Source organism: Suillus plorans (genome assembly GCF_016647745.1).
Source record: "Suillus plorans strain S12 chromosome Unknown HD556scaffold_37, whole genome shotgun sequence".
NCBI classification, from domain to species: Eukaryota; Fungi; Basidiomycota; class Agaricomycetes; order Boletales; family Suillaceae; genus Suillus; species Suillus plorans.
In genome coordinates this window covers 291,430-316,750 of record NW_024537421.1, presented here as the reverse complement: position 1 = coordinate 316,750, position 25,321 = coordinate 291,430, and the positions used below count along the sequence as shown (strand labels likewise).

The window sequence follows — 25,321 nt, the reverse complement described above, 5'->3', positions numbered from 1 at the left end:
CTCCACGAGGTAAAGTAACCTCCGCCACCAGGTTTACGGAAATTATTATGTATGACATGCTAGTCTGTTCACAAGTTCACTTATGTGCAAGTCCCGACTTCGCAATATATAAGCTTGGGCCTCCGAAGGGATCGTCACCCGAGTTATTTTCCTCGCGTATACAGGGCCTGTTAAGTAGTAACTTAGATTTACTTCCCTTCTGAGTCCTACATCATGTCCGTTCCCACAAAGGCATCCCATCTCTCTTCGACGACATGTCCCACAAGGACGGTCGTCATCTTGGGTGGTTCCTACGGAGGTGAGTTCGATATGAGTAGCGTTGAAATTAATATTCACTGACCCTCCTTCAATCACCGTCTAGGCTCACGAGCTGCTCAAGTTCTTGCAGAGGGTCTGCCGCAGGGTTGGAGAGTTATTTTGGTAGATAGAAACTCGTGCGTTGCCCCGGTTTCGGATCCAATGGATGTGTTCCGTTGACCTCTGATGTCCCTCAGGCATAGGAATCGTGAGAGCTTTGCCACTTTCGAATTGTGAAGAAGATTCATTCTTTGTTTTAGATTTTTACAACTTTTCTAGATATGCTGTTCTTCCAGGTCACGAACATAAAGCATGTAAGTGTGCACTCGATCACCATGCTTCACTCTGGACAGATACTGACTTTTCCTCTATTAGTTATTCCATACAAGAACTTCCCTTCTTGTTCTCTGTCAGATATTTCTTCGTGTTCGTCTCATGTTCGGGTGCAAGCAACTATCATCTCCATAGATAACCATCGCATCACCCTCTCTCCGAATCTGCCAGGATCACAAGAATCAGACTTGGACTTGGAGTATGACTATGCCATTTATGCTCTCGGCTCCCACTTGCCCCAGCCTATAGATCTTTGGAATCACCAAAAAGGTGTAAAGTCGAGTTTGGAACTACCAACAATATCGATGTATGGAGGAACGAAGTCGGAGGGTATCTCATCCCTCCGAGAACGCCAGAAAAGTATCGAGGCTGCCAGGTCCGTGTTGGTTGTAGGTGGCGGCGCGCTTGGTATTCGTAAGTGACGTCATTATACCACGAAAGACGTGTTTGATGTTTACATATATATAGAATTCGCATCCGACATCGCTGCGGTATACCCACAAAAGCACGTCACGCTTCTGCATTCCCGCCGTCGTTTATTGCCAAAATTTCACGATGCGATGCATGAAGAAAGTGAGTATTGCGTGTCGTCTATTAAGTGATTTTAACTCAGCGATGAGACAGCCCTCCAAGGTTTGCAGGAGCTGAACGTTCGGGTTATTCTTGGAGAGCGACTCGATTTCGAGTCTCTCCAACACAAATACGCTATGCCAGGGTCTTCGGAACCACGCGCAGTACGGACTCTATCAGGACAGGAAATATCTACCGACCTGCTGGTAGGTTTTTCCAGATTAACGAGGGACAGAGAGCTAAATGAGCGCGTTATAGCTCCTATGCACTGGTCAAACACCGAACACTGGGCTCCTTCGCAACATGGACCCTCGTACTGTATCCCCAGACACTGGACTGGCACATGTTCTGCGGACTATGCAACTTTGCGTCCCGCCACCTTCTATCGAGCCTCTCGAGTTTCAGACAGATGATATACTACAATGGTTGATGAATTTGACTTTTGATACAGAAGAAGGGATAGAACTGCTAGAATTATTGCCATCATCGCCATCTATCGCACATGCCGACATACCTTCGGGGTCACCTGTCTCATCCACGGATACCCTGATCGAGCCGTACCCAAGCAAAAAGACTTTATACTCAAATATCTTTGTCGTGGGCGATGCAGCAGACGCGTTCGATGCGATCAAGGCTGGACATACATCATATTATCAAGCGGAGGTTGCCGCCCGGAATATCCTACGCCTCATTTCTCGAGATGAGAAAGTTGGGATTACGGATGGGGATAACCTAGATTCGGAGCTCGAGGAGTATGCACCCGGGCCTCCGGCCATTAAAGTGACCCTTGGTATGACGAAGTCGGTATATGAGGTGGACGGGGTTGTGGGCACGAAGAATGATGGTGTGGAAGATTTGGATGTTGCTATTATGTGGGCGGCGTGTGGGATGCGGGATGTGAGCGAGGAGGAAATGTTTGCATAGTTCAGTGTTTTTATTTATGGGCGGAAAAGCTCTTTGCGCGTTCGTCCCGTTCTGTATAGTATTGCTTAAGCTTCGTACCGACTGCGTGTAGTATTATCTTCGAAACATGTATACTGTTTTCCTTCGATGCACGAGTGGCAAGTTGATATGATACAGCAGCTGAGATATGAGACTAGTAAGGTTTCGAATTTCACTGCCTGGCCCCTAGATTACCACCCTGCCATGACCTCAGCTTGATAGGAGTCTGACCTCCACACAAGTAGATGCCTACTAGAGCAACGGTGTACGTAGCACGCGACATCAAGTGGATTGCCATGCCATGATATAACGGTCAAGTTGTCCCTCTACAACTGCGTGAGTTCTCTCACCGACGTTGTTTCAAAACAAATACCCGACTTCCCACCCCACCCCACCCCCTGATTGCCATGTCATACATTCCCGTCAGGCTATAAAAGTGGTCATTTTCATCCGAGTACGCGATCTCATTGATACCATGATTAGTACTAGTAGGCCACTCGCTTAGCCTTAGCGATGACAACACCTGAGCTCAATGGTGCTGCCTTGATGCTCCACTTCCAACCGGCAGGCCTGGATTTCTACTTAATTGCCAGTCTCCGTCAAATAAACCGCTACAAATGGGTCGACGGCGTTCCGATCAGGACGAATTATCTAGTGGCAGAGTGGGAAAGCCTCGTCTAATGATCTAGTAGCCAGCTGTGCTACTCGTGAAAAAAAAAATGCAATAGACCTCAACAGCATGAGCGACTCGGCGAGAGTAGGACTGATATGTGATTGACTGTGAGATGATGTGTGGGCTGGGACGGTGGGTGCACCCATTGGTTCCAGTCCTCGAGATGAAGAGGATCTGTCAGTGATGGTAGCAGTGTAGACTCTTCGCACTTGTGTGACACTGCCAGACCGAGCTAGGGATGGTGCATTCTGCGACAGCGCTGGCACTGAGAACAAGTTGAGTTCGCGCACCCGACGTAGCAGCTGTCCGAGTCGTTTTGGCCTTCCACTGCTCTCCTGAAGCACGCGAGTTCGACAGGCTCCTGCTCTGGTGCTGGAATATATCATTCTTGACGTCTTCATGGCTATTCCACACCTGGTAGTCGAATGTCTGGGGTGTACTGGAGCACCATGGATTTGATGTCGGTCGATCCCGAAGCTGTGCTGCGCCTTTGTTGACGCCTACTCCAACGATTACGTTATCAGCATTGACACCACATGCAACACCTTATCTTGACAGCTTCTTGCTTCTTCACCGCACGAACTCTCTCCGCACATCGTTTCCCCGGTCTCTTACCTAACCTCACTCCTTGTCGTATATAGTGGGTGCCGTTCACATGACACCTCAGTATTGTTCTACGTGACTTACTGAGGTGTGGACACTCTTGTTTCCGCACTCAGTACTCAATCCTTACTGATGTACCCTAGCGTGTCCGCTAGGTAGATACATGACAATCTAGTCTGAGTGTGTCTGCTAGCGCGTATGGGACCCGGAATTCGAATTCCCAGATGCCCTCTGAGTTTCTTCCAGCGGACCTGCCAGCAGTTGCAAGGTCATCAGCCTACTAATGGTACAGGCCGATTGCAGGTATTGCATATAAGGAAGCAACGAGCGAGAAGAATGGGATGATATATCGACCGAGCACAAATCAGAAAAGTGTGGACGAGAATGAGCAGTAACTTTTCAGCTTTGTTCAAGTTGCTGTGCTGGCACTGCGGGCCATTGCGGGTTCAAATGATGAAACGAAACGATGACTGGGGGGTTGTCAACGTTGCCAGCAGGTTATTCCACAATGGTCGTAATCAACTGAATACGCTCCTGCACGTTCGTATTCTGCCAAATCGATCAGAACCGTGCCGATAAGGTATAAAAGTTGGCAATCGTCCTACAGTGTATCCTCATTGTCAGAGATATCATTCGATAATCCCCTCAGGAGATCATATATCACCTCGCACAGAAAATGCGTCTATCCTTCCTCGCCATTGTTACTGCTTTGACAGCATCTGTGTCTGTCAGTGCAATGAGTACATGCGTCGGCAAGGGTGGAAGTTGCGACATATGGGATTGCTGCCCTCCAATGAAGTGTAATTTTCATTGCGCCTAATCGCTTGAAGATTGAGCCGGCAGCCCGAGCGGCACGTCGCGACAGTGAGTCATTTTTCTGCTTTGGCTTTGGCATCATAGTTGACGTTGATGGTGTGATACCTAGTTCAGAGCCAATCAGTACAATTGTTTTTGGAGAGATAGAGATGCTCATACCGCTGAGCAATGTGGATGTTTGAAGATCATTGACGGTGTCTAGTCTTGCTGGTAGTCCACTAAGCTTGAATTCGAGAGGCTATCGAAACGAGCGGTCCTTGTTGATGATGACGATGATGAATATTGAGGTCATACGAAGATGCAACGCACTGCGCAGGTTGAATCTGTTCGTCTAACGTTGGCCTCGAAGACTACTAGTAGCTCGTGGAACCCTTTCTTGATGGCGCCAACGAGACTCCGATCGTGTTTCGTGACAGACGTGCTATTTTCTGCTATGCCCAAGGTCCTACGGCGGGCCATCATGCATCAGTGCTGGTGAACCTGTCAACAGATGAGATTGGTATTTAAAGCCGTATATGTAGGAACAATGAATAATCAACCAAGTTGTCTTGTGTCCGATGAATCATCTTCTATTTAAATTGTCCTGCGAATGAAAGATGAGACTTAAGTCGACGAAATAAGATGCGAGTCCGTAGTTATTAGGACGAGTGCAAAAGTTGCTAACTACTACTGGTGCGAGGAGGCCCTTGTGTCATGCGACAATCTGCAGAACAATATACCTGGCGCGAAGGCTGTAATTTTTCATATGAGTTAGGAATTGCTGCTCAGCGTGAATGTTCGGTTGCATAATAGGAAAATGCCAAGTTCACATTTGACAACCCATTCGTTTGGCAAAACACAGGGCCCTTGACTCCCACACGTTACAAACTTGCTTGAACTGACTGAGATGTTCATCATATGCTTCAGACGGAGTCCTGTGGGTATGTGACTGGATGATGTCAGAAGTTTTAAATTTGCACCCCTCTTGAATTTACTGATGTATTACATCATATAAGGGCCAGGTGAAATTGACGCGGCCGTGCCGCGCCTGCCGCGGTCGTGACGCGCCTGTGACGCGGCATATGTGACGCGGCACTGTAACAAATTCCTACGTACAGATCATGTTTACACAACTTCATATCGCATTCCAAACACTTTGAATCATCGTTAATGATAACATAGTATGAGTGTCTGCCTGCGTACAGCCTCTATAGTGCTGTATTCACCTCTCACCAAATTTACAGTGCTTGTCCTCTGTGTTCATACTACTAGTATGCATCTTGCGCGTCAGTCCTATATTGTTGCATTACCTCTAATTCGTCCATCTATGTTGGTTTTCAGACGCAGTGTCAAATGTTGTCTCACTGCGTCAAGCCGCGACCTCACCCTGCCAAGTTTGATCAACTCTCTATCCCTTGCACCACCACGTCAAGCCCCAACCATGGCATGTCAGAAGCCTCGTTTAGGCTGCGTCAAGCATAGTGATGTGGTGGGCCAGGGCTCAGGCCCGCAGGCCCACATGGCCCAGCCCTACAGAAGCCCAGCCCAGCCCAGCCCTATGAGTGGGCTGACGAGGGCCCAGGGCTGGGCCTGCAACCTCTGCAGGCCCATACCCAGGGCTCAGGCCCGGGCTGAGTTTTTCCAAAAATGACCGAGGCTATACCTGTAAGTCTTTCGGTCCATTCCGGTATTAACTGTACAGTTAATTTGTGCCTGATCTTCTCTATGCAATTGGCATTGATTATTCCCAGTCACGGTAATGCCGCCATCACTCGATGCAGATCGAGAAGCCTTGGTGCGGCCCAAACGGGTTCCCGCGCCCTCCAAGAGGTTAACCGATGCTTCTAATTCTGCAACACCTGAGCTGAGTGCTCACCTTGAAGCCATTGCCCTCAAGCGAGCTGAGGATGCCAAACGATTGGCGGAGGATATTACCACGGCACCAGCTACTTCGAGTTCCCACTTTGTCACCCCCACCAAGAGATCTCAGAATACTGACTCTTCCGGTAGTGGGTATGATACAGATTGTTCAGCCGCTCAAAAACCACCAAAAAGTAAGTACCGTCAGTGTTGCTCATTTCAGCATGTCACTTAACATTTTTTCACACAGAGAAAAAGTCGCATAGCAGCCAATCTGTGATCATCAGTTCCGACTCAGAAGACAGCCGTGCTGCACCTGCCACAGCAAAAAAAAATCAAGGTGAGTTTCGAACACTTTCATTTACGTTACGTTTTACGTTGAAATTTCACGCGCAGCTCCAGATCCTGTCAACGATGATGGATTTCTTGCAGATATCAACATTGCGAGCCTCTCTAATGACGAGATCAAGCAAAAGCCTGACAGGAAAGGTCAGGATGTTGATAATTTTTTTAGTCCGAAATATTCTGAGCCTGGTGTTGATGGCAAACCTCGCACCTATCGCAATTGCACCTTGTGCTCGAAGAAGGGTCCACGCAAACGCTTTGTGAAGGACCTGTCAACGTGCCGTTGACACCTTGAAAAAGACCATGAGGTAAGTGTTGATATTTCTGACTACTGTGATGCTAACGGATTTTCCATAGCTTGCCTACAATAAATGGGCCCAGGACCAACTGGCAGTTACAGTCCCTTCCGACGACTCGACACCTACACCATCCTTAGTGACCCCAACTAACCCCAATTCTGATGCAGCATCGCTCTCGGTCAAGAAAGAGCTGCTTGTACCTGCGCCCACTAAGAAGACTCGTCAGCCGAGCGTGAAACCAATGCGTATTGGCACAAAAGTGACGCCTCGGTATGTTTTCTTAGTTGATATTACTTAATAGTATTTCCTGATCTGTTTCATAGAAATCTGTGTGCGCTCGATTGGCAAGCAAATGGTCACCAGCGTGAACCGGCTAGTGCGTTTGCACTCTACTGGAATAGTCTGTCTACGAGTATCAAGGAGGTACGTGCTACATCAGCGAAAACCTCCCGCGCTAATGCAGTACACTAGGAATACAAACGAAAGGCCACGGCGCAGGTAAGTGTCGTCGTGCCTGCTGGTTCTATATGCCACTGTACTAACTGGGTTCTTCTTCTACTACAGATCAGTTCTTCTTCAACACTCCAAGGCAACGACGGCGGGAATGAGCACGACGACTAGCGATGGGATCCTGGCGGCCGCGGATGTGTGCACGATGGCATTGACGTCGGGATGGCGGGTGGGCGTGAGGGGGCGGGATGGTGGGAGAAGCGACCCCACTATTATAATATATCCCTAATACCAGCAATTCATGGCGATACCCACCTATAACTCATTCAATGGCATTAGATCTGTATCGGTACCATTTTCCAGGCCAAATCGAACTATTTTGACCTATCTAAAGATCTAAATTTCCTTTCGACTTCTATCTTTTCTCGTCTCGAAAAGTGCCATTTTTTCGAGAGACCTCAAAACACAACAATACAATCTATAGGTTCTATTTTCTTCGATCTATATCAACACATATCTACCTCTTTCTTGTCGATTTTTACTGGGAGGCCTCACCACCTCAACTGTCACACTGTCCGTATAACTTAGGTATATTTTATTTTAGATCTGTCATAATAATTGATATTCTAACAGTGTTCCTTTTCATCCTCACAGAATTAGACGTCGTACACTGTAATTGTCCATAGGCAGTAATAAATTTGTTTTACTAAGCATTCTTTCGTTTTGTCTTCTCTGGGCTCGAGAAGAAACCCTCATTATCGCGCTTTTGTAAATCGTATCATGGCCTTTGTGAGTGCTTTGAAATACGGAGTAAACTTGTTATAACCATCTTTTAGGAATTAATCAAACATATATTCAACTTTTTCTATCCCAACGAGACAGAGAATCAAAATTATCCAGATTGGCCGGGTCCGCTGCTGAGTTTTGGGGACCTCATACCCTGCTATGACCGTTCAGGTGCGTCATCCAACATATTCTCCTTGTGAACTCAGATTTGACAAATAGAACAGGCAATGTAATAGCTTATCTTTCGGCCTCCGTGCAGACCGCTCAGCCATCACATGATCCTGCACACTCCGTCCCAAATCCACCACCCCTCCCTCAACACATGAAACACCACTCACAGGAGTTATTTGAACTCTGCACAGACAAAAAGTCTATACCACGCCGGCGTACCCGAAGTGTTAGTCCTTCTGCAGCCCGAACAAATCAATGCCGTGGTCCGGATCAATCATCTAATTCACTACGTCCCAAATCTGGCGGTGGAGATGAGTTATGGGACCCATGGCCGGACGGTGACTTTGAGGGGTTATTCACATGGGAGGAGGTATTAAGAACTGATAATCTTAGTGAACATTGGGCTTGTCAGCCAGGAGGAGGAGACAAGAGGGGGTCAGAGTCGGCACTCGCGTGGTCGCAAGGCAAAAAGACGAGACGTGTTTGCCTGGGTGTCATTACTTGTGATGAACCTACCTGTGAGGTAATCACACGTCCACAGACCCGCTGGGCTGGTATCATGGGACAACTCAATGCATCGTGCCTTTGTGGTAGTCAGCTCAAGCACATCGACTGCGGTGTCACATCAGTGTTGTATTCATTCAAAGGAGGCGTCTACTACATTCACAAGGGCATTCACCACCATCCAAAACAAACTCACATCTTGCATCTATCTCGTGACGAGTGGACAAGATTCGAACAAATTGTCTTCGAAAATCCTGCTGCTGGCCCTGCGGCATTAATTGCTGGTCATAACAGCCTTACTGGTACCCGTGAATCTGTTGCAACGATCTCCACAGTGCTTCTCAACCAGGACCGTGTCAAGGCCGAGCTGCAAGCACTACAGGGCAAGTCCACTCGGAACTTCGTTGATGACTTCGCAGAATTCCAGAAGAACCATCCAGGATATGTAGCCGAAGAACAGTGTTCCCTCGTTTACGATGTGGTTGGCCTTGCCTTTTGTGACCCTACACCAAAGCTGGCACACTTTATTACTCGCTACTCACTGGACGGCAAGAGGGTCTACCATTACGATGACCTTTCTCATGGAGGATATGCACAATTGTTGAAGAATGCAACTGTCAAGAGCCATCTTGTGGGCAATTTGCATGACATCCCGGCACCAGGAGGCTTCAATGTTCATGGTGTTGTGTATAGGCTACGTGGTGGCTCTGATGCGCAGAACTTCTTTGCTGAACATCAAATAGCAGCTGCAGAACATTTGCACCATGTTCATGTCGAACGTGACCTGCAATCACCAAGTTCAATTCCTATCATTTCTTTGTCTCGCGCTGCAGTGGCTGCTGTTGATCCAGACAATCTTATTTGGCTCAAAAACCCTGCAACTACACAGAATATAGAATACGAGCAGGTGGTAACACTAAACACAGGCAGTAATTCCAAGAACAAAGCACCACCCCAACGCCAACGTTCTCGCACAAAAACGAAAAAACTTCGGATCTTGTCACCGGTATTGGAAACTGAAGATCGGCCATCCATAAACGAGGGTGAAAAGTCGTCTGACCAGGCCAGTGTACCCGAGCCAATCGAGGATCCATTGGTCCTTCAGGCATCTCGCAACGAAGAGGAATCACTGTCCACATCCGAGATAAAGAAACCATTAGAGCTGGACGACGGAGAGAGTGAAGCATCTGACTATACATTTGATTGTAGGTGTGGGGCTCTTGGCAACGGCCATGAAGTTGCAGGTGGTCAAATGACAATCCGATGTGATCTGTGTGAAAATTGGTCACACATTGCTTGTCAGAGAGGTGGCCGAGCCAGCAATCTTCATCCAAAGGCAGCATTTTATTGCGATGGATGCTCAACCCAGGAGTCAAAAGCACCACCGACCCGCAAGTAAGTTTAAACAACTGTGCCTCTCACATAAACTGACATCCATGACTCAGGAGCAGCAGGAAAGCCACAACAAAGAAGAAAACGACTCCACTTCACACACATCTGATGTTTGTTTTTTGATCTCCAACCCTAGCTGAGAATCGAGATATGGCTGATCACTCACTTATAGTGCTGGCAAAGGAGCTCTGGCTCGCCTCGGGAAGTATTGGTATCCTGTGCGGCTGATTCAGTCCTATGACACTGTTAGCCTCCCTACTAGTGCACGCAACCGAGTACGTTGGCAGGTGGTCTGGTGGCGCGGTTGCAGATTCCCATTAACTTTGGGATCACCTCCTGGTGATGTTGAGCAAGGAGATCTCGTGGATGAACTTTGGCAGGACCAAGCTAAGAGGCGTGAGATTCGCGTGAGTGACAGTGACTGGTTATACTCGCGGTCCTCTTGACACGAAGTATTGTGTAGCTCGGAGAATGGATCCACTCTTGGGATACCCCTCGCGAAGAAGACTTGATTCAAAACTTCATGTCAGCGGAAGTATCAAAAGAACTGGACGACATTCTACTACCACATATTGCTTCGCTTCAGAAGCTCCTTGACAGTCCAGACTTGAACCAATATGGTGCGGAGGCATACCCTGTGATAGACTACATCTTGCGATTGAAGAAGAAGCCAGATGGTGTGGGGGCATACAGCATACCGTTTTGTGGTGACATCTCATCTCACGAGTATGCCAAAATTGCACATTGGTTCTCGGAGAATGTTCCTGGTGCTTCCGGCCAAGTCGAAAAATGGCTTGGTGGCATGCCTTTGGTGCATGCTTTTACTCTCGTGGTTGCTCATCGAAAGGCCAGTGATTTCGAAAAACGCATTGAAGCTCGAAACGAAGAATGGAACGATAGCATGCTGTTGAAGATGGCTTGGGCTGATCTCATGATAAGCTATCCTACCAATAGCTTCGTGGCTGACGTCGACCTCGAGTGTCTGACCGCACTAGAAGCAAGGATGTTCGAGGATTCGGAAGAAGCAGGACCTGCAGGCAACCAGCAGTGGGGTTTGGATGCTGGCCAACATCACAGGCAATGGAATGTGTATCTCGGAATTCCTGATGAATGGGTTTCTGTAAGAGATTATAGCGAGAGTGAACTTCAAGTGAGGAAGACATTACCTGCTCCGTTCAATAGATATCTAACTTACCATGTGATTGACAGCGCGGCCCCTTATTCAGTGATAACTCTGATGCTACATCTTTGGAGTCCGCAGACGAGCTATCCGAAACTGTAGTTCCTTCTCTGCCGGCTGAAGAATGTCCGCCCGTTAAACGTCGATGTGCTCCACAGGCTCGAAGGGTCCAGAGAGGAAGGAAAAAAAAATAGTCATTGACTTATGTATACCTAGTTGTACATGGCTCTGAGGCAAATAAAGTAACAAAGTAATGGTCGTGAACTCATCCAACTTGACCTGGAAGTGGAATATAGAATATAGGAATGGCGCGTCAGTGGCCGCGTCAAGGCTCGTCAGTGCCGCGTCACATGCGCGTTACGCCGCGTCACGGCCGCGTCACGACCGCGGCAGGCGCGGCAGGACCGCGTCAAAATAGCTACGCCCATCATATAAGCAACGAGCGAGACGAATGGCATGATATATCGACCGAGCACAAATCGGAAAAGCATGGACGAGAATGAGCAGCAACTTTTCAGCATTGTTGCTGTGCTGGCACTGCGGGCCATTGCGGGTTCAAACGATGAAACGATGACTGGGGGGTTATCAGTGTTGCCAGCAGGTTATTCCATAATGGTCGTAATCAACCAAATACGCTCCTGCACGTTGGTCTGACAGCAATACATACCGATTCCGCCAGATCGATCAGAACCGTGCCAATAAGTATATGCATGGTATAAAAGCTGTTTATTGTCCTACAGTGTTTCCTCATTGTCAGAGATATCATTCGAGAATCCCCTCAGGAGATCATATATCACCTCGCACAGAAAATGCGTCTGTCCTTCCTCGCCATTGTTACTGCTTTGACAGCATCTATGTCTGTCAGCGCATGTGGCCCTCCGTTTCAAGTTTGCATATTCAATTGGGATTGCTGCCCTCCATTGGTGTGTAGAAATTATGGGATCGTGAGTATGAGCAGGTCGCTATGCAGCCGGGATTCAACCATATGACTCGCCTGCGCACCTTAGCTCCCTGAAGCTAATTCTGTATGCCTCTACCACAACATGGATATTGAAGATTGAGCCGGCAGCCCGAGCGGCACGTCGCGACAGTGAGTCATTTTTCTGCTTTCGCTTTGGCATCATGGTTAACGTTGATGGTGTGACGCCTAGTTCAGAGCCAATCAGTACAATTGTTTTTGGAAAGGTGTTCATACCGCTGAGCATGAATTTACCTAAAGATCATTGACCGTGTCTAGTCTTGCTCATACTCCACTAAGCTTGAATTCGAGAGGCTATCGAAACGAGCGGTCTTTGTTGATGATGATGATGATGATGAATATTGAGAGGTCATACGAAGATGGAACGAACTGCGAGGTTGAATCTGTTCGTCTAATGTTGGCCTCGAAGACCAGCTCGTGGAACTCTCTCTTGATGGCGCCAACGAGACTTCGATCGTATTTCGTGATAGACGTGCTATTTTCTTGGCATGCCCAAGGTCCTACGGCGGGCCATCAGTGCTGGTGAACCTGTCAACAGATGAGATTGGTATTTAAAGTCGTATATATTGTTGACCATGGCAAAAATCGACGTAGAACATACATCAGGAAACCCTCCCAGGTAAACTTGGAGAAATTAGAGAAATTTTGTCAAAATTATACAAGTTAGAAAGCGCTAAGGCTGAGCGGTGAGCGGTGAATGGAATTTGGCTATCGATGTTGTAACAAATGAAACCAGATCAACAATATTCAACGTGTCTGAATTCTCCCTGGTCATAGCTATCTTATTTATCCTCTGAGGACAAAAATTGATGGCTACACGTCAGCCAAAGATTACTTTGTCGTCTTCCCTCTCCGAATTCTACGCAAAGCAGGGCAACGTTCACGGGCGCAAGTTCTTCTTCAGACGACAGCGAAAGAGCCACAAACTCCAGAGTTATCACTGAACAAGGGCAGGTTAAATTTCACGCATTTCAAGTCCACTCTCGCTGCAATCTCCTCCCAGAACTCATTCATCGAGTCTGCCTTCTGTCTTGAAACACAACAACAAATTCTACAGTTTTTGACGTATCATCGACTTCTTTCTGGTCGATGTTCACTGGGCTTGATGCGGTATCTGAAACCAACATTGCCATGAGAGGCAATACAGGAGGCACACTACTAATTCATACGCCCCCGAGCTGTACGACGGCGGAGGATAAGCACTGTAACTCTAGGGCCTGTACACAGATGAGCATTCAAATATTCGCCTGGAGTGATATCACATGATATTTGAACATGGCCCACACCCTAGGATGTGCGATTGTGCTGCATCGCCTGACCCAGACGAGCTACTACAGACAATTATTGCGTCAGTGAGGGGAGGATCCGACGGATTCTGGCTGTTCGCTTTGCCAGCGAGAATTCTCGCTTCCCTTGTAATGTAGCAATGGTACTAACTGTTCTCATATGTTGAATTCTAGTGCCGAGTATATAGGTACTTTCAAGAAAGTCCGCAAGTCTTACTAGCAGACACTGCTTACAATGGCACCCGTCGCAACCCCCACTACCGACTTTATCACTGCACCCAATACTGTCTACGATATCATCGCTCAGGCTATCGACCGGTATCTGTTACACGATTTTGGTTTCATAACCTCAGCGCGTTCAGCCAAGATATTCGCAACCTTACACGGACTATACTCGAGTGCAAACCCAGAGGCTCAGTTATCGTTGTGAACCTGACGGAGCACGAAGATGATATGGCTACTGTCTGGGTGTCTTCTGGCTGGCTATCCGCCCTGTTTGTAGCCCATGCTTAGCGCCCAGCAGGCGTACAAGGAGAGCAATGTCACCCATATCAATCATTTGTCTGGTTCTGCAAGTTGGCTGACCAGTGAGCTCGGGGTTGCGCAAATCAGTTCTATTCCTGGTCTCTACTCGCGAGTTCATTGCAAACCCCGCAGATGGCGCCACCCCGCGCTCTGATGTTGAGAGCGGCAAGCTTCAAATTCGTGGACCGATAGTGCTCGTAAGCTACTACAACAATGTCGAGGCTACGTCCTCTAGCTTTGTTGAGGGCGCCTGGTACCACTCGACGATGTTGGCATCATCGAAAATAGCGTCATGCGCCTTAGCGGTCGCATCAGGACACCATCATCATTCATGGTGTCTCTATGTGATCCCTGTGCTCGAAACCAACGTCCAGACGGTTGAAGGGATCACGCACTCGTTCCTCGCTGCTGCACCCCACCGCGCTCCTGGCCAGGAGACCGAAGGGTTCGATCATCATTATCTACTCGCCGACTTTCGACCTCGACGGAGCAGATGCCTTCAAAAGCTTTTCGCCACACACCGAGCCCTGCGGGATATCTGTATGAAGATGATCACCCTGCCACCTTAGTCCGTAATTCCCGTCCCTGTGAGCCAGATGGAGAAAACGTGCGCATCTTATCAGTTTCTTCAAACAATGCCAGCTTGCAAAGCACATCGCGTGCGCTGAAGAGCTTTTCGCTAAGGCACGAAGTGCTACCCTCATCGCCCCATCCGCCTAGACGGAAAAGCGCTTGCGGAAATATATGTTGGCGTCTTTGACCTCGCGAAACGCGGGGTGTCAGCGAGCTACAGATTCTTCGAGTTCAGCAGAGCTTCTATTGATGTCAACAAGTGATTAAACTTGTCTTAGCTGTAAACCGACCTTCACTGACGCATAAAATTTCCAGGCTCAAGCGCGAGGGAGAGGCACACTTCGATCTACCCGAGATCTCCACCATGCAAATCATCAAGCACCCCTTTGTCTCGAACCTAGCAAGCTATGTGAACGCCTTGCCTTCAAAGGACAGCCAGACTGAGGAGTATGACCGGAAAAAAAGATACTCATCTTCTCCGTGGATCCTGGCAGTGTTGGAGCTTCTTCACTTCCAAGATGATTTCGGTCGTGACCAAATCGAACCATGACGACGCGATCCTCTTTGAATGCCATCCACAGGCAAGATAATGAAACGGTGCCACGGGAAGACGTACTGGGGTGGAGACGAGGACACCGCGACGGAGGCGACTTGGAGTTCCAACCGTGTTTGGTGAGGGATGGTACCTTTAAATTCCTGAAGCTGGTCATCCTTACTTCTTCCTCCCAACCCATTTTGATATCAATCATGAACGCCTCGTGAGTATGTGTTCTATTACTGATGATGGGTGAGTTCATGCAAGCTCTGCGAGGAAAGGCCGTCCATCAAGATTATTCGACATTACATAATACAAAGTTCGTGGTCATCATCATGCATCATGAATCACGATAACAATCGATTGGCTCCAGAACTTCAATGCATGTCATATTCAAAATGATACTACGTCACAGCGTTCCTTCACACCCTCTTGCGCACAACATGCTGAGCGAGCACATTAACACTTGGACTCGAAAAGCTGAAGGGAAAGACAGACTCACTCAGGAACCACATTGGAAGTCATCCCCATCAGCAGTCAAGATACAGCAGTTTTTGCAGGAACAAGCTGTGTATGATATAATGGTGCCTTTGGGTCCGCAGAAATACCCAAAATCGTCGTCGTTGTTCCAACCTTTGATGCCCGTTGAGCACCCTACTGTATCTGTGGATAACTGTAAGTACGCGGTCTAAGGTCTACACGTAGGCTGCAAGAGTGCTCACCAGGGGAGCCGCAGGGCAGTTTCATGGGTGTGATCACCAAGTCTTCAGATGCAATAGCTATGCCAGCCATCGCTGCGACAGAAATGATAATAGTGGTGAGTGAAGTGAATTTCATGGTGGAATATCGATGGTGCTTTCTGAACCGAGACGAATAGATTGGCTTTTATACGCAATTTGTGTATGGTGCAGCCAAACACTTTCATCGCCGTACATTCAGGAACAAAACAGATGCCAGCTCATCCTCCGTGGCATAATTTTCTTCAAGCTTTAAAGTGCAGTGACACGCAAATTGATGACAACTACTAGCACCCGATCGCATTCACAGACGCACTCCGCGAGTCCTTTTGGTACGGGTATGTGGTACTGCTCGGTGAACTTCAGTAAATGAGATTGACTTTTCACAATGTTCACATTTGCAGTGATGTGGCAGACGCATCCACGGACCATATGCATCTGACACCCTATAATCAAGCGAATTATGATATCATCGTCAAACGTTGCTACGAGTGGGACTTGGTAGGATATGCTTGTGACAAGATCTGATCGACTTGAGCAGTGTCTGAATGACCTTTTGATCTCGCCGACTACTTAGTATGCTGCTCGTTAAGAAATAACTGGGCGGAATCAACTGCAAACTAGTGGTACAGTCATGGATGATGTGTTACAGTGGACATTCCACACCGGAAACACACCTGGGAGTGTTCTTCTGCTGCAGTTAGTTGTGCAATGGCAAAGACGACAAGCTGTTAGCTGCAGATCGATGATAATAGGCTTCAGTGGCCGATGTCGGAGATGTTGTCGTAAATGCGTCGTGACGCATGATCATGATTGTACTACTGGAGACAAGTAGCATCACACGCTCGCACTGTGGAAACTACGCGATGACGAACGTTGAACAACATTGTTACATACCCAGCAGTCCAATATATCATTTTATTTTTTCTCATTCGCTCGTTCCCCACGGCAATATACACTCGTTCACGAAAAAATAAAATGGGCAAAATACAATGGAATTGTGTGGGACTAGAGTAGGCTGCCTGGTGGTTGCAGTGGTATATTGCTGATATGTAGGGCTGAGTTGTAGAAACTTGGCTGAAGCGGAAGATAACAGGCTCATCGTGTAAGTATTGTGTGGGTTCTGTTGCAGATGAGCTTCGCCTGTAGCGGACAAGTTGTAACTTGTGAGTAATAATGAGGACTACGAAATCAAATAAGAAGGCGGGGCATATTTAAATTTTCGAGGCTAATTCAAAGATCCCCAGACCCCAGTGTCATGGTCTTGAATGGCTTAATACTACCGCCAATCACAGTACCGTCATCGCTGACGCGTGGGTTGGTCGGGCAGTGCAGTAACTTGATCCAACCGCAGCCTTGCAAACGAATGAGTATGCGAGTGGCGTTGATAGTTAGACATGTAACGTACTAACTGGTACCAGTCTAGTTAGCATTTGGACTATAAGTGTTTATCTTGACCAAATGAACCACGGCGTTGCGCGGGTTCGACTAATCAGGAAATAGTGACGTACACTGGATAGACACGTGTAAGCGGGCATCATATTGATGGGAGTTGATGGGGGTTGATGGGACGTGCCAAGCGGTCGGGATGCTTTTGAAGATTGAATTTGAATTGCTGTCTGGGTTGAATGGGTTCACAGTGCAGAATTCAATTAGTACTACGGTAGACTCATCTTGATGCTCTTACACAATGCATGGCTAGTATGAATGATCTTCATGCGTGCATTTTGGGATGTCTCGTTTCTTGGTTATGTTCCGAAGCGCCCGTATGTCAGCGATATTGACAAACTCGTTGGATATAGAGGAAATGACATTCCTGGGCAGGTTCTTTTGCAAGCTTGGTCCCTGAATATGAGCATCGCCTGTGGCGCTATGCCACAATTATCAGGAAGCAATGGGTGTTGACGGAGAAACTAATGGAGATATAAAGCCTTGCCTCGAGTCCAAGAACTAGTCATCGGAGCATACCTACACCAACATACAATGAAAGTGGGAAACACGGGTCAAGTTTTTTTGACAATACATCATTTGGCACGCGCACAGGATGGAAAAACGTCACAAGCTAGGATTCCGATACCTGTAATGCGTGGAAAAATCTGAGCAAAGGACGATGAGCCCCTGTGTAATCATGACTCAAAACAGACTTTTGGGCGACGCGATAAGACCGCGGTCGTAAAGCGACCGCGACAGAGATAGAATATCAGTCTCAATGAGCTGTGATGAGACATTAAGCAGATGTGCCACTGATGAACTGTGCCTGCGTACGTACAAGACTTGCGATTCATATGGCAGTAAGCGATGCAAATTGTGCAATGTTGAGATGGATGAGTGTATACTATGCAAGATGGATGTGTCGTGACGTCACTACAATTGTCGGTTAATTTTAGGTGGAGCAAAACCTATCTGTACATGGAAGTATGCATACCTTGAGGTGGAAACTCAGTCAGAATCTACTGCAAATTTCTGCACTTTCTCTAGTGTAAGCTCCATGCATTCTGGCGGAAGTTGTGACCGACTGAGTGGTCCATACACAATCCTCTTGCTTCATCGATACGACAGCTGTTGAGCAAGTGAGGAGGCCCGAAGAAAGTGGTCATGCTTGACATCCTTACTAAACTGTCTTGTAATCAATTGGTTAGTTGAGGACGAATGATTTAACACTGGTAAGGACCCAAGTTCAACTGTAACCAACCTAGGACCATGGATCATTACCAGTACTACTAGTACGACTCGGAGGGGCGTAGCTATTTTGACGCGGTACTGCCGCGGTCGTGACTCGTGACACACATTGACGCGGTGTCACGCGTCAAACTTCGTCCAGCTTATTCGCAGCTTTAGTCTTTGGTATTAAAAAGCACCACAGCTCCAGCTGGCTTACTTCAATCACGACTACTGTGCATTTCCTATTCTTTCTGTCGTCATGTAGCTTTACATGAATTACTTATGAGGAGCTTCCCTGGGATTCAATCACCATAAGCATTGACATATCATATTGACGCGGCACAAGTATCTTACCATATTACTCCTTCATTAATTCACCATCATGTTTCGAACGCTTCAGATATATGAATTCAGGCTCTATGTCGATCCATGGATGTCTGGACCCTCTCACCTTCATATGATGCGGCTGCGTAATGGCAACGCAATGACATCGTCATACAACAACCACTTATTCTTTGTTCAACTCACCCTTTTTTTTTAGCCTGTTAGAAATTGATCGAGACAGATAATGCTGAACGGTAGGAAGAAAGAATTGTTTGGACTTACGACTTACTAACTATAAGTTAGATGGTGCACAGTTGAACAAATGGACAGACATACTGAGCCAGAAGTTAGAACAGACTCGGATTGCATAGCGAAAAGACGTAGTAGGTTTTCTGATACAATATGTGCATCAGGATAGCTACTTAACCAAGCGCAGGCCATGCGATATGATTAGGATACTGAAATTGTCGACGCGGTCGTGACGCGGCATGGGTGAGGCTTGACACGGCACTAACAAAGCATGGATGGGATTTGACATGGGGTGGACACAACACGGATGAGGCTTGGCACGGAAATAGCGGAGACAAGGCTTGAAACAACCAACATATCCAGAAAATTGATGTCTACTGGACTCAAAGTGGAGTCGGAGCACCATTAGAGTCAATGGAGACTCCACAAAAGTTTGCGACGTACTTACTACATGGTTCATCCTCGTTGTATGAGTCTACGTACGACAAGCACCTCTCCGAGGATAAGATTCTAATGTTTCAAGCGTGGTATAGAGTTTGCTGTACATGTTGTGGTGCCGGGTCGATCATGATGGGTGGCGCTGAGTCATTCCTTGACGCGTGGGAACCCTCTTACAGCTAGTAGTAGTACTTGGAGCAAGACACTCGTTTTGGGCCTTGGCATCCTTGGACAGCAAAACAACCTTGGGGTCTTGGACACTACGCTACCTCCTGCGGATCCGGAAGGCAACGAGGAAGGACAGGCGCACTCAGCCGGAGTTAAGCAACACTCGTTGCACGCAGATTTGAACTTATCAACATACAACCCTTGTGACTTTCAAGATATAATAATCCTACCCTTAAGCCACAGAAATACCGCTACAACCTCCTTGGACGTCAATTCGTGTACGTATTGGTACCTCTTGAAAGTTGTTAAGCGAAATAACTTGCCTATCTTTTACAGCATTGTGAGTTCGAGTCGTACGACCGGCCATCTGCGAAGCACCTGCCAATGCCATACTATGCCATACCAGTAGTGAGGATGACATCTTTTCCTGTGTTTCTCCGCAGATTTAAGATGTGACGCTTATACATCACAATTCTTGCCTTTTTCGCTCTCTTTTCTCTCGCGGTCGCAACAATATTGTCCTGCGCTCACAGCACAATCCCGTCACTGGATGAGATTGGCGGTGGTATCAACGTCAACACATTCACATTCACTGTCCCTGGAACCTACTGGCAAAACATTCAAGCTGTTGAGCGTCACACCATGGCTACCTACAATCAAAAGCTATGTACCTGTGGCGTCCCAGATCAGTTTTCAGGTACTTTAGTCAGTTTTCAGCGCGCACTGCGCATCGTGGTTTCGGGCGAAATTAAGGTTTCTCACTTGTCGGCATTGGAAGGGCGTAATCACTCGCTCATTGGCAACTTCTCCATCATGTCAATATGGCAGGGCGTAGTCACTCACGCATTGGCAACTTCTCCATCATGTCAACATGGCAGGGCGTAATCACTCACGCATTGGCAACTTCTCCATCATGTCAACATGGCGGAATGTGTCTAGCGGAACATGGTAAGTTCCCATTCCTGGTATTAGCGAACTCATAATTAATCAAACTGATATACCCACACTCAAAAGTCACATGCCTCAAGAAAGAGTGGAAAGCCAAGCATGCTATTCGAGACGAATCTAGTATTCTGCAGAGTATGGAAGATACTCTACGTTCTGTTCATCAACCTGCCCTACTATGCAAAGCGCTACGACAATGCGCTTCAGCTTGTTGCTCTGAAAAGGATCCCTGCGGTTGACACTAGTACTGGCGATGGCGCTGCAACAGCGGTCGTAGAAAAGAAGGAACTCGACGAAGCAGTAGTCGCATCGAACAGTTGTTGTCGGCGGGGGAGGGTAAGGAGTGCTGCCGCCGTTATCAACTTGTCCACTCACCCGAATATATTACTCCAATGAGTCTAATCTTTTTTCGTGCCTCGCATCACTTACCATCGCTGTTATGCAAGCGAACATGCGTGGGCACGCTGGCTGACCGCCCACTCTCCTCTTTTCCGCCAGGCAGACGGAAGTCGGAACTCCCATAAAATAAATTTGTGCGAATCTCCAGCTCTTTCCACCACAAGGGTTTATCTATGTCGTGATATTATAATTACCCAGTAATAACAACAGAGATTAAGTTAGAAAAGACAGAAAACAAGATAGGGTGGTAGATATAAATAATAATATAATCTGCCTAGATGACAACACAGCACAATCACAACACTGACGATAAGGAATAAGGCGTGTATAAGGGGGCGTGGGTGCAAATAAAAATCAGATGACATTGAGTTCCTCAAGATGATGGCGCAAAATGCCATCACGGACTCCAGCCAATACAGCCTGCGTTGCTTTCGTATCCTGTGCAAACCGGTGTGAGCCTGGGACAAAGGAAATACTGCCAAAAAGGTAACGCACAATGGCAGAGGTCTCATGACAAAAGAACGTCCGAGGTCTCGGGGACAATCGTTTCTATGAAGTCCCAATCAGGGTTTATTTCATATCAAAACCTAAGACGCGACCTACGTGATAAGCTCGGAACTTCTCCTTAAAGTATTTCGTCACGTTTTCCACGTCGTTAGGCGTGCTTCCATAGCTCGGCACGTATGTTGCTACTTTGATCCCCGCTGCGAGAGTTTTTTGTAGAATGTCCATTTTGTTGAGGAATAGGATGATGTTCGCACGCGCGAGGAGGGGATTCGAGCAAACTTCTTTCCAGAGGTATATTGAGTCTTCAAGTCGGTTAACCTGTCGGTCTTCTTCGAGAACTTGGTTGAATGACAGGGGTGCAAGGAAAATAATAGCTTGAACTACAAGCGATGTTAATAGCCACGCCTTCAGATATGTCGTCAAAGCTTACCGTCATCAAAGTAGGGCACCCACTGGGGTCGCATACATCTACTGCCACCAACATCGTAAATATACCACTCTGAACCTGTTTACACGGGTTAGGGGAAATACGAAAGGAAAAAGTAGGGTCACACACCATTATCTTGAAGGAAGCGATGTTCCTCTACACCAAATGTTCGTAATCTAGCACGGACGATATCCTCTGTGACAGTATATCAGGGCAAGGAACGGGAAAAATTATCAGGGGTGTAACAAACCTTCCGTAGGCTCATAGTCCACCGTTGCGATTCTTGCCGTGTCAGTCAGAAAAAAACCAGGAGAGTCTTCTAGTCGAACTCCACGTCGCTTGAGTACTTCCCGAACGCTCTCGTCCTCCCACAATGAAATGATATCATTCTTGGACGCAGCAAGTACCAAAGTCGGATCATCCTTGCTTCGCCCATCATTCGTCATTGGTCGACGCTGACCGGTGGGAGGGACCCGTCGTTCCAATGTGACTCTCTCCAAGACGGTCTTCCATCCGCTACCAGCCCGCACGCAGATCTCGGGCGTTCTTGAGGGGTCGTAGTGTTCAGGGAGCAGTTGTCGCGTGAGATTTGTCTCCATTGACAACAGGGGAAGAAGTCGCATTCGTGTACGTCGGTGGTGATCTGAAAGTGATGATGATGTAGATCCGGTAGGGGACCGAGAACGGGGGCCTGACATTTCTAGTTCATCCTCGACAATTGAGAGAAGTTTTTTCACGGAACTAATGTTTCTTAGTATGAGATACAAGAAGTAGCTTAGGAAATGAGGCTACGTACCCAATGAGATTAAGTTGTATGATGGTCTTCCATATGAGTGCTTCGCCATGGAAGTAGGTCGGACAAAATGCGAGCTGGAAATCTGTATTGACACGTCAGATTCAAAGACTCAACTGAGATACAACTTTATACTCACTTCGTAACATTGTTGATTTCCCGGACTCGGCCTGTCCTAATGACAATGATGTCGATGTTAGCGCTGCTATCTGAAGAGAACTATCGAGATAGGCATACCTAATAGTAGGACCTTGATAGCCTTCTTCTTCTTGTCGAACAACTTCTTGGACTCCAGAATACTTTCATCTATTTCCCGAGAAACTCGCTGAGCCTCTTGCTGGCGGGCAATGCGGTCTCGTCTCTCCTCGACGGACTCGTTGGGAGGTGGTTTGAATATGTTTGACCAAGCATCGTCTTGTACAGGCTTCAGGTTAACTGGAGAGAACATATCAAGAGAGGACCGAGAATGTGATTTCGTTTGAGCCATGGAAGAAGAGAATGAAGAAAGAGCGAAGCAGTGCTGTTGAGTAGTACCGGGCGCTGGCAAGCGCTAGCCCATTAAATCCAAAGATGATTTGGGCCCTGCCAAGATCTAATCCAGATCTTTCCTTTTCGAGAGTCCGACATCTTCTCGGAGCTGCACCAAATGGGGAAATAATAATACGCCAACTACCTAATTTATACTCAATGAATAATCACAGTACACTACATCATGGTCAGCAAACTCGTACAACTCCGAGTCTTGATCATGCGGGCTATGCTAAAATTTTAACCGCCATAATGCATGCGTTCAGCACTATGATTTGATCCTTCAAGGTCATACTTCATTACGACACCGATCAAGTACTGTCAGAGGGATACAATGTTCTGAGACACCATTCTTACTCTGCGGCTGCCGAACGTGACAAACCTTGGTGGTGTTGTGTTGTAAGTTGATCCGTACCCTTGATACAACGTTGCCCGACAATGAACATATTGGCGCTATTGTTCTACCGGTGAGTCATACCGGTGCAGTGTTGATTCATTACATTGAGCCGCACTAACGCTGTCAGGTTCGAATTATCTGTTACGTGGTAACTTGATAACGTGCATTGGTTTCACGTTCCATATATCAAGTATTGCTCGGTACATGTGGCGAAGGAAGAATTTATTGGCAGCTCGTTATATGAGAACGTGTACTCTTCACGCTTCATTTGACGGTCCGAGCACTGACTTAGGCATCATCATCCCAATCTGCGGAAGAACGATTGGTCAGTCGAGTCAGCGTTGTCACAAGGCTGACATAACATTACATACCACATAGTTTGGCATGTCCACCTGACAATTGTAGTTAGTATCTCAACCCGAAGACCAGCACGCCCACATACCACTTCATGCATCCTCAAATCTCCTGCGACGCTGCACAATATGTACGCTCCTACCCTATCCAACCCATATTCCGCAACCAGAAAAGCAATCATGTTCCTCACAGCTGATCTCATCGCTTCCCTAACATCTGACCGGAAAAACATAAAGCCGCGCGTCAGTATAAATCATTTCATTTTAAGTTTTCATACCCGAGTCGATGCCGGTGGTGCAATAATATTCCCCGGACGGGGTATCAGCAGTAGCCGTGCTAAAATGTGGTGTCTTGGTGTACGGCTTGTCTTTCCTTACTGAGAGCCGCACCGTGACTTTCATGGGTGTCTCGATTGCCGATCCTATCGCCATGTAGATCGAGGTCAAATTTCTGATCGGGTGTATGTTCAAGGCCGATCTGACATACCGCATACTTCTGTTGACGTAACATAATTTAACCCCGGATCAGTTTTGTACAGGGCGCCGCCGGCTTCGGCACGCACCTCCGTCCCCCTGTGCAGCATGACCATCCTAAATATGACATGATAACAATTTTGTAAGCAAATCATCTTGTCAATATTTACAAACAAGTACTCACCCCAATGCTAAACAGTGCTCCCTCCACTTCAACTGGAAGAAACAGAGTCGAACCCACCGTAATATGCTTCGTATCGATATTACCTCCCGTATGATATGGCGGAACAACGGAAAATGCACCCTTCTTCTTCTGCGCAACCCCCATCTCCCCGGCAAACGGCCTCAGGGGTACCTTTATACCCTTTTTCTCATCAAACCACGCAAACCCCTCCTGCTCCAGTTTCCAGATCTTGAGCGCCGGTTCTGGGAACTCATCCGCAAGAAGTCCGAATCCCGGGAATAGCCCCGTCCATCCCCATTCGGGATTCTCGATGCGCAGAACGTCAACTTGGAGTGTGTCACCAGGCTGTGCACCATCCACAAATACGGGACCGTTCACTGGATTAAACCCTGTCAAGCTTGTTAAGTTTTCTAGAGTTGCGACTGTTGAGTCTGCAGTCAGCTGTCCATTCGATGCATCAGCGCAATCAAAGGTGATTTCGTCGCCCGATTTGACATGCAGTGCAGGAGGAATGCTGTGCGAGATGTGGGTCAGCCTTTGTGCAACAACAAGTCGAGATAGTATTGAATACCTATTGTCCCAAGCGAGGTTAGCACACTCACGTCTCACGGAATGAATCGACATGGTGGTTACAGTTCA

The 25,321-nt window shown here is 47.4% G+C and overlaps 8 protein-coding genes across 8 annotated transcripts; 6 read left to right on the top strand and 2 right to left on the bottom strand.

Annotated features, from left to right (window-relative positions):
- Positions 1–213: 213 nt before the first annotated feature.
- HD556DRAFT_1444603 (uncharacterized protein) lies at positions 214–2,124 on the top strand (the record flags this gene model as incomplete). The annotated part of the gene is made up of 8 exons (XM_041306809.1): positions 214–298; positions 362–434; positions 495–505; positions 558–611; positions 673–1,044; positions 1,099–1,203; positions 1,255–1,406; positions 1,459–2,124. 8 exons carry the CDS (start codon positions 214–216, stop codon positions 2,122–2,124), a joined length of 1,518 nt encoding a protein of 505 aa, XP_041158981.1.
- A 3,530-nt stretch (positions 2,125–5,654) lies between these two features.
- Positions 5,655–7,338, top strand: HD556DRAFT_1482047 (uncharacterized protein; the record flags this gene model as incomplete). The annotated part of the gene is made up of 9 exons (XM_041308643.1): positions 5,655–5,775; positions 5,819–5,878; positions 5,965–6,267; positions 6,324–6,413; positions 6,470–6,678; positions 6,776–6,987; positions 7,041–7,140; positions 7,189–7,215; positions 7,282–7,338. The coding sequence occupies 9 exons, from the start codon at positions 5,655–5,657 to the stop codon at positions 7,336–7,338; spliced, it is 1,179 nt and encodes a 392-aa protein (XP_041158980.1).
- Positions 7,339–8,443: 1,105 nt separating this feature from the next.
- HD556DRAFT_1482045 (uncharacterized protein) lies at positions 8,444–9,076 on the top strand (the record flags this gene model as incomplete). Its single annotated transcript, XM_041308642.1, has 2 exons — positions 8,444–8,847; positions 8,923–9,076. Coding segments are annotated over 2 exons (558 nt in total), but the record flags the coding sequence as incomplete, so codon positions are not given.
- Positions 9,077–9,814: 738 nt separating this feature from the next.
- On the top strand, positions 9,815–11,302 carry HD556DRAFT_1239533 (uncharacterized protein; the record flags this gene model as incomplete). Its single annotated transcript, XM_041298049.1, has 4 exons — positions 9,815–10,023; positions 10,077–10,130; positions 10,193–10,427; positions 10,484–11,302. Coding segments are annotated over 4 exons (1,317 nt in total), but the record flags the coding sequence as incomplete, so codon positions are not given.
- Positions 11,303–13,700: 2,398 nt separating this feature from the next.
- HD556DRAFT_1309407 (uncharacterized protein) lies at positions 13,701–16,363 on the top strand (the record flags this gene model as incomplete). Its single annotated transcript, XM_041300287.1, has 11 exons — positions 13,701–13,783; positions 13,819–13,933; positions 13,968–14,031; positions 14,054–14,530; positions 14,711–14,822; positions 14,879–15,010; positions 15,145–15,321; positions 15,514–15,777; positions 15,804–15,915; positions 16,127–16,173; positions 16,240–16,363. The coding sequence occupies 11 exons, from the start codon at positions 13,701–13,703 to the stop codon at positions 16,361–16,363; spliced, it is 1,707 nt and encodes a 568-aa protein (XP_041158977.1).
- A 3,120-nt stretch (positions 16,364–19,483) lies between these two features.
- On the top strand, positions 19,484–21,016 carry HD556DRAFT_1309406 (uncharacterized protein; the record flags this gene model as incomplete). The annotated part of the gene is made up of 6 exons (XM_041300286.1): positions 19,484–19,610; positions 19,687–19,953; positions 20,012–20,015; positions 20,209–20,372; positions 20,504–20,623; positions 20,745–21,016. The coding sequence occupies 6 exons, from the start codon at positions 19,484–19,486 to the stop codon at positions 21,014–21,016; spliced, it is 954 nt and encodes a 317-aa protein (XP_041158976.1).
- Positions 21,017–21,373: 357 nt separating this feature from the next.
- HD556DRAFT_1444600 (G-protein alpha subunit) lies at positions 21,374–23,233 on the bottom strand (the record flags this gene model as incomplete). The annotated part of the gene is made up of 9 exons (XM_041306808.1): positions 21,374–21,457; positions 21,515–21,568; positions 21,623–21,906; positions 21,957–22,031; positions 22,083–22,148; positions 22,204–22,694; positions 22,750–22,831; positions 22,886–22,921; positions 22,984–23,233. The coding sequence occupies 9 exons, from the start codon at positions 23,231–23,233 to the stop codon at positions 21,374–21,376; spliced, it is 1,422 nt and encodes a 473-aa protein (XP_041158975.1).
- Positions 23,234–23,928: 695 nt separating this feature from the next.
- On the bottom strand, positions 23,929–25,306 carry HD556DRAFT_1239560 (uncharacterized protein; the record flags this gene model as incomplete). Its single annotated transcript, XM_041298053.1, has 7 exons — positions 23,929–23,979; positions 24,043–24,063; positions 24,114–24,241; positions 24,303–24,446; positions 24,588–24,615; positions 24,683–25,196; positions 25,254–25,306. 7 exons carry the CDS (start codon positions 25,304–25,306, stop codon positions 23,929–23,931), a joined length of 939 nt encoding a protein of 312 aa, XP_041158974.1.
- Positions 25,307–25,321: the final 15 nt, after the last annotated feature.